The sequence below is a fragment of the Prionailurus viverrinus genome, chromosome C1, assembly GCF_022837055.1.
Source record: "Prionailurus viverrinus isolate Anna chromosome C1, UM_Priviv_1.0, whole genome shotgun sequence".
Taxonomy (NCBI): Eukaryota; Metazoa; Chordata; class Mammalia; order Carnivora; family Felidae; genus Prionailurus; species Prionailurus viverrinus.
The window spans coordinates 173,069,745-173,078,456 of NC_062568.1; the positions used below are offsets into that span (position 1 = coordinate 173,069,745).

General features: G+C 42.4%; 1 protein-coding gene across 3 annotated transcripts in view; it reads right to left on the reverse strand.

The window, feature by feature from the left end:
* The window catches only part of OSBPL9 (oxysterol binding protein like 9), a 186,576-nt gene extending 178,925 nt beyond the window's left edge, over nt 1-7,651 (reverse strand). For 2 of the 3 annotated variants that reach the window (XM_047872192.1, XM_047872191.1), the window contains exon 1: nt 7,513-7,651. In XM_047872192.1, the coding sequence (XP_047728148.1) occupies nt 7,513-7,623 (111 nt within the window). In that variant the 5' untranslated portion in view covers nt 7,624-7,651. The remainder of the gene's footprint in view (nt 1-7,512) is intronic. The other variant, XM_047872193.1, reaches the window with a different exon arrangement.
* Between the last annotated feature and the right edge of the window lie 1,061 nt (nt 7,652-8,712).

Consider the following 8,712-nt stretch of genomic DNA (forward strand, 5'->3'; position numbering starts at 1 on the left):
ACGGACCGCAAGATCGTGACCTGGCTGAAGTCGGACGCTCAACCGACTGCGCCACCCAGGCGCCCCTTTTTTTTTTTTTTTTTTTTTTTTTTTTTTGGGACAGAGAGAGACAGAGCATGAATGGGGGAGGGGCAGAGAGAGAGGGAGACAGAATCGGAAACAGGCTCCAGGCTCCGAGCCATCAGCCCAGAGCCTGACGCAGGGCTCGAACTCACGGACCGCGAGATCGTGACCTGGCTGAAGTGGGACGCTTAACCGACTGCGCCACCCAGGCGCCCCTCAATGGATATTTTTAGACTTCACCTATTCAATCCTCTCAACCACATTTAAGCCAACTCACGATTCCCACTTTGCCAGTGTTCTGATTTTTCTTGTATCTCTAGCTGTCCCTTGTCACTTTCCTATTACAGTTCTTTTTTCTCTGCCAATCCCTTGAATGTGATTGTGACTTAAAATTATCTGTCCACAGGGGCACCTGGGTGGTTCAGTCGGGTAAGCAGCCGACTTTGGCTCAGGTCATGATCTAACGGTTTGTGGGTTCAAGCTCCGCGTCAGGCTCTGCGCTGACAGCTCAGAGCTTGGAGCCTGCTTCAGATTCTGTGTCTCCCTCTCTCTCTGCCCCCACCCCCCACTTGCATTCTGTCTCTCTCTGTCTCTCTCTGTCTCTCTCTCTCTCTCTCTCAAATAAACATTAAAAAATAACTTTTTTTAAATCTGGCCACAAATTCTTTGACACTCGTTTCAAAAGGTAGAGCCTAATTGCCCTCCCCATGCCTGTAATTCCCATCCCATGAGTGTGAGCTAAACTGTAGGATTCATTTCTAATGAATAAAATAAGGCAGAATTCTCAGACTAAGACATAAAAGGCACTGCAGTTCCTTGTTGCTTTTACTTTGATCATTCCCTCTGAGTGAAACCATAAAGCCTGTCATGATGACACTAGTCTAGTCTGGAGAGGCTAACTGGTGATGAACTGAGGCCACCTTCTAACAGCCAGTAAGGACTGAGGCCTTCTGCCAACTGATGTGAGAGTGAGTCATCCTGGAAGCAGATCCTCCAGCTCCCATCAAGCCATTCACAGGACTACAATCCCAGCCAATGTCTTGACTGCAACTTCTTGAGACCCTGAGCCAGAGCCACACAGCTAAGTCACTCCAAAGTAGTGGGCCACAGAAACTATGATAATATTTGTTAGTTTAAATTGCTAAGTTTTGGGGTAATTTGTTACAAAGCAATAGAGAACTAATCCAATGGTGTCTCTCAGCATCCTATTTAATTATTCTCACTCACTCTCTCAATTCTCCATGTATAAAGCTAATATAGATCTGTAACCCAGATTTTTTCCTAAATTCCATACTATTGGACATCTTTACGTCAATTTCAACATGCCCTAAAGCAATCTTTCCCCGAACCTGTTTGTCTTCCCTATCATCATTCATCCATGTGAAACCAAAAACTTGGATTTCATCAGACAACTCCTGCAATTTTGTTCACATCCAATCACTAAGTCCTGTCAATATGACCCGATTATTTCTCTGTAATGACAGTATTCTTTAAAAAATACAAATTTCACCTATACCTACTGATCAATTTTGTTTATTTATATTTGAGAGAGAAAGAGAAAGAGACAGAGCACGAGCTGGGGAGGGGCAGAGAGATGGAGACAGAATCTGAAGCAGGCTCCAAGCTGTGAGCTGTCAGCACAGAGTCCAACGTGGGGCTCCAACTCATGAGCAGTGAGATCATGACCTGGGCAGAAGTCAGATGCTTAACCGACTGAGCCACCCAGGCACCCCCCTACTGACCAATTTTAAAATCATAAAGACAATCAGACATCATGTGCCACTTGATATAATATCTTCCACCTATGAAGAATTCTCACCCAAAAGAAAAAAAAAAATGGATCTGATTAAGCTTCTAGCTCTAATTATCAGTTTATACAGTTCCTGTATTACAGGAAATACAGACAACAAAGGAACATGTTTAAACATACCACAGATCATTGCCAGTGAAATCCAGAATGTAGAAAACTCTACAGAATAAATTATCTGGTTTCTTCAACAAATAAGTGGCAAAGAAAAAAAAGAGGGAAGGAGGACCTATAAACTAAAAGAGAGAGGCAATTTTATGTGTGGATCTTATTCAGAATCCTGACTCAAACCTACTGGTGAGGGAGAGATGCTTGAGACAACCAAGGAAATTGAACATGACTGGATATCTGATATTAGTAAATTATTATTTTGGCTTTTTTAAAAAAATTTTTTTAATGTTTATTTATTTTTGAGACAGAGAGAGACACAGCATGAGCAGGGAAGGGGCAGAGAGAGAGGGAGACACGGAATGTGAAGCAGGCTCCAGGCTCTGAGCTGTCAGCACAGAGCCCGACGCGGGGCTCGAACTCAACTGTGAGATCGTGACCTGAGCCCAAGTCAGACGCTTAACCGACTGAGCCACCCAGGCGCCCCTATTTTGGCTTTTTTAATGTTTATTTATTTTGAAAGAGAATGGCGGAGGGGCAGAGAGAGAGGGAGAAAGAGAGAATCCCAAGCAGGCTCCACACTTGTCAGTGCAGAGCCCAACTCAGGGCTCAAACTCACAAACCGTGAGGTCATGACCTGAGATGAAAGAAAGGCTTAACCAACTGAGCCACCCAGGCACATGTTAGTATTATTCAGTTTTTTTTTTTTAATTTTTTTTTCAACGTTTATTTATTTTTGGGACAGAGAGAGACAGAGCATGAACGGGGGAGGGGCAGAGAGAGAGGGAGACACAGAATCGGAAACAGGCTCCAGGCTCTGAGCCATCAGCCCAGAGCCTGACGCGGGGCTCGAACTCCCGGACCTCGAGATCGTGACCTGGCTGAAGTCGGATGCTTAACTGACTGCGCCACCCAGGCGCCCCATTAGTATTATTCAGTTTTAATAATGCTATTGTGATAACATTTTTTTAAAAGAGAGAGACCTTAACTTTTAGTAGTACATCTAAAATATTCACAAATGAAATGACATACAGTCTATCTGGGATCTACTTTAAAATAATCCAATGGGGGGTGGGGGCGCCTGGGGTGGCTCAGTTGGTTGCACAGTTGATTCTTCATTTCAGCTCAGATTATGACCCCAGGGTTGTGGGAGCATGAAGCCTGCTTAAGATTCTCTCTCTCCCTCTGCCCCTCTCCCCCACTCGTAGGCTCTCTCTCTCTCTAAAATATTAAATAAAATAAAATAAAATAATCCAATGGGGAAGAAAGGGTGGTGGAAATATTAACAAAACTAAATTGGCCATATGTTGATAACTGTACATGCTGGATGACAGGAATCCATTTTACTATCATCTTTTATGTATTTTTTTTTTAACATTTATTTTTGAGAGACAGAGAGAGACAGAGCACAAGAGGGTGAGGTGCAGAGAGAGAAGGAGACACAGAATCTGAAGCAGGCTCCAGGCTCTGAGCTGTCAGTGCAGAGCACAACATGGGGCTCAAATCCATGAACCGTGAGATCATGACCTGAGCTGAAGCCAGATGCTTAACCGACTGAGCCACCCAGGTGCCCCTATAATAAAAGTTTTTCTGTAATAAAAAGTGCTCACAACACTTAAATGACTTTCCACTGCCCTGGGGGTAAAGTTCAAAATCCTTAGCATGGTTTACCATGAAGGCTAAGAAAGCATTTCATTATCTAGCCCCTGCCTCCCTCTCCAGCTCATGTCACTGCTGTCCATCTCACAGACCAAACTCTAGAACTCTCAAACTCCTTACTCTTGTCTGCTCCAAAAACATTTATTCCATCTCAAGCAGTTCTCTCTCTCTGCTCACATGGCTAGCCTCTACTCATTCAGGTCACAGCAAACCTTTTCTAACCCTTCAAGACTGAGTCAAGCAACCTACCTACATAGCCCCCAAACATCCTATGTCCCCTATCATAGCTCTTACTTGCTGTATCCCCCAGTAGATTCTATGTATCATGAAACCATGGATTATTTCCATTTTATTTACCATTTTAACGCCTCTGCCTAGCATACTGCCTGGCACACAGTAGGTTCTCAATAAACATGATAAATTCACAAAAGACATGACTTTCACTTTCTAACCTTCCAACTCCTCACTTATCTATAACTCCCTCAATTTTTCTTCCTTTCTCAGCTTCTTTTGTGATCATGATTCACATAAATTGTTGGCTGTTCAGTGTTCCCAAATTTATACCTTAGCCCTTTCTGGGTATCTCATCCAATAAAAATACATAATAATAATTTATATGCTATAATTTTACAGATCTACATCTCCAGGCCTGATCTAGGGCTCCAAATGCCTTCTGCACTCAATCTCCTGTTATCTCCCTTACACATCTTTACACTAGAGCTGCTCAGAAATTCTCAGTGTCTTCTTAATGCACCTTTATGTTCTCAAGTTTCCCATTTTGTGCATATTTCCCCTTGCCTGAAATGCCCTTCTTCTTTTCTTCCTTTATCCTGTAAATCTCAGCTCAAATGTCTCCCTCACCTTTTCTAGGCAATGTTCCCACAGCACTCTATTCTTATTTCCATTGTAGAATTTATCATATTGTTTTGAAATTTATCATATTTTTTTGAAATTATGTTTAGGTGTCTGCTGCTGGATTGTAAGTTTCTAGGTAGAAGGACTCTCTCACCTTCTGTATTTCCATCATATACAATACAATCCCTATTAATTGCTTACGGAATGAACTACATTATATTGTTTCTAATAATTAAGATACTGAACTAGAGCTGAAAGGACTGCCTAAATCTACTTTCCTAAAAGAGATAATCAGTTTCTCTGTTCCTGTATTGGACAGAGCAACACTATATGAAGTTCTTCTTCAAAAACAGAAAATTCACAGATTATGAAAATAAAAGAAAGGTAAAGTAAAAAGACCATCCATTCCCAGAGAACAATAGGTCTAGGTCTAGACCCAGGCCCAGGGAAAAAGATTAAGACTGAGGTGAAGTTTAGGTAAATCTATTCAGTCCATGGCAATCCCAGTGACTCTAACCCAACACTGAGATTATCCCAATAATCAATTTTCAGTACAGGACAACTCTAAACCAATGCCAATCTACTTTAGTTCAGGGTTTTCATGGCCACCTTGGAACAGATCTCCAACCATAGAGCCGGACCAGAGCCTAAATGATTCTGGAAACAAGGAACAGAGTGACTTGCTATTTATCACTCTGCTTAAAAGCCTATGTAACTAATTCAGATACTCTTCCTGGAAGATGCAGCTCCAAGTTATCAGCCACATGCACTAAACTGTACCTTCTAATCCTCCCAAATCCTAATGTACAAAAACAATGTCCAAGTGTATAGAAGTCATTGACAACATTCAACGTGTCTCCTACTTAGTCTTTAAGTGATTACCTATCCTCTTCCCATCTTTGCTGGACCTCCTCTAATTTGGGATTAGGTATCATTTTATTTTCACAAGATCATTTTACTTTATACTTCTCTGCTGTTTCTCTACAAGCAAATGTTTTAACACCAAAGAACTAGAAGGGGGGGGGGGGGAAGCCTTCTAAAATATCTATTAGTAAGAAATATGATACCTCCTTCAGCTGGCAATGATGATGTTTTATAGAGTGTGGTCTCAGAAGGGAGAAATTAAGTGGCAGGCAGGGGAGTATATGGAAAAAAAGAAAAGTGTGTTTAGCCAGTAAGGCAAGGATCTATCAAGGTATTCAAAAACTAAAAGGGCAGGGAGGCAGTAGAGGATACATTAAAGGAAGAAAAACAGGAAGAAGGAAGGTTCTGTCTAGGCTAAGAGTTCCTAAGAACCCTAGCTAGGGCTCCAGTACAGCCCTAGAATTTAGACCAATACAATAGGATTTGTAGAGTTAACTTAATTCCATAGTGCCACTTATTGAAATTACCTTGAATAGGCTAGAAAGGTCCATGGGATTTTCTGATTATCACATCTACTGAAACCCAACATTACTTTACATGCATCTAAGCCATGGGATTTCATTATCCCAGAATTTTCAGTATATAATGTTCAGTTGCCTCACTTTCATGGCTCCCTAAAGATAATCTTGAATGATGGGTTTAAATCTCATTCAGGTTTGGTCTTTTTCTCCCTTTAAAAAAGTATATAGAGCAAGGAAGTTGATAGTTAAAGGATGCTGAAAGTTATATTTTTTTTTTTACTTCTGCAGACTTGCCTTTAGTAACTTACAGCTTGCACTTTTCTCCTCCCTGAGGTGAAAGTGAAGTGCAGTGAAAATAGTCAGAAAGCCAAGAAATTTGTAATCCTGATTACACCACTTACTGCTAGCTTTGTGATCTTGAGCAAATAACTTAAAAGCCTGGAGCCTCAGATTCCAGAACTGTAAAATACCTACCTTGCATAGTTACTGTGAGTAAAATGAATTAAGGGAATCACTAAACTAGAATATAAGCTCCAGAGGGAAAAAAAATGGTGAATATCCACGTGTGTGCACACACACCTAGTCCAAAGCAGTAATAATTAATATATAGTGGGAGTTCAATAAATATTTTTAAATGAAAAATAAATACTAACGTCCCCACTTCTCACATTAACCCTTCCTCTATAATGATATTTTTTCTTTTATTATTTTCTGAATATTTCAAAGGATTCTATTTTGTCCTTTTAAGTGGTTTCCTCCCTTTCATTGGCTATTATTAACTATACACCATTCAAAGACAGTAACTTTGTAAGTAATTTCTCTAATACCACCCACCTTCCGTTTCTAATGCTGTAGGTGTAGAAGGGATAGACAGATTCGTGGCAATTCGTGCACTTGCCCATGGGCACTGATCCGCGTTTAACGACAGTGAAGCCCTGAACTCAGCCCTCCCCAGAGTACAACTTTCAGGACACACCGCACTAGCCATTCTCTTCGTTAACAAGAGGCTCCTGTGTTGGAAGTCCTTGGCTTCAAAAGTTAAGGTGTCGGTTAGGCTCGCCTCTCACAGAATAGAAGAGTGCATCCCATGAAAGAAACACTCAATTTGGGCAGACAGGAGGGATTTCAGCTTCGGGTTGCGGGAGAGCCAGTTACCTTAGGACCTGGCTAAGCTTGTCTGACCGCTGCTCCGAGAAGGCAGAGCTCTTTAATCCCTGGAAGAAAGCTAAGGGGCGCGGCCGTCTACAGGCCCTGGAGGGGCCAATGTCAAGTTCATGACAATGTGGGGAGAACCTCGTGGACTGCGCGACCTGACACTTTAAATCATGGCTACGATCACCCTCACTCATCTATATCTGCGCTGGATCCCACCACAGATTAATACCAGACCCTAAAAAAGGAACGCGGCTCGCCCCTAACCCATAAATCAGACAGCTACTGCCAGCTTATTGGCTGCGCCAGCATCTTCTTCACCCTCATTGGCTATCCTGGACGTAAAACCTTCCCCCACCAGGGAACCCTCTCGTACGGCGGCACCCCCAGTTTAGCAACCTTTACCCGGCTACCAAAAAGCCCGTCCCCCCTCAGAGATAGCGACCGCCGAGGCACTCGGAGCTTTGCCCCCCGAGGTCTCACCGTGTAATAGGAAAGCAGCCCTGCATTGTAGTCCAGCACAAACCAACGGTACTGCCAGCCCTTCATCACGTTAGTCCATTTACTCAGCGGCCCTTCCATGATGGACGCCATCTTGGGAGCCGCCAATGACAACAAACGGCCTGACGTCACTCGCCTATAAGGAATTCACCATGCGGGGGCGGGGCCGCCGCGGGAAGGGGAGGGATCAGGCGGGGCCGGGGCGGGGCCAGCTGGTGCTTCTCGTCGTAAACTGCCCACCCACACCCCCAGCTATCAACTTCAAACAAGCTTTTTTGGGGCGCCTATTGTGTGCAGGACTCCGTGCCAGGGATGTGAGAAGTATAAGACTGAATACCGCTAAGACTGTTTGTTAACATAAATAATTTTATTACCCATTATGATATCTTACACGTCCCAAGGATTTCACATCTGATATTCATTTATACATTAATTTCACAAATCCATTCATTTAAGAAATATTTGCTGTTTTGTGCTAGATACTCTTTTAGGCTTTGAGGATTCAACAGAGACTTCATGAGGGGTAGAGGTGAACAGGCAATAAAATAAATAGTAAATTATGTAGTATATTAAACACTGGTAAGTGCTATAGAGAAAAATTAAGCAAGGAAAGAGGCAGAGAGTTAGGAGATGCAATTTTAAATTCTCAAATAGAGAAGGCTTGAATGAGATGGTAACTTTTGAGCAAAGACCTAAAGAATGTGAAGGAGGAAGGCTGGGGGAAGAGCCTTCCAAGGGAAGGAATAACAAGTGCAAACACCACTAGCCTGGCGTGTTGAAGAACAGCAAGTTCCACTGTGAGTGGAACAGTGAGCTAAGAAGAAAGTAGTAGGAGACAAGGTCAGAAAAGTAAGCGTAGATCACTTAGAGCCTATAAAGACAATGAAGATATTGTCCTGCTATATTAGGCACTGTTCGGGGTCCTGGGAATGCAACAGTGAAGGAGCCAAACAAGTTCCTTGCTTTCTAAAAGCTTAAAATCAGTGATGAAAAGCAAATAATAACTTAACAAGTAAACAAGAAAAATATCTAATGCTGATTTAGGAAAAAAAAAAGACATCTTGCAGAGAATTTAAATTGACGTAACAGGAATCCAGTGGGTGGCTCCTTTATATTTGGGGTAGGGGATCCAGACATGCCATTTAAATTGAGTTGTGAAGGTTAAGAGCCAGCCATGAAAAT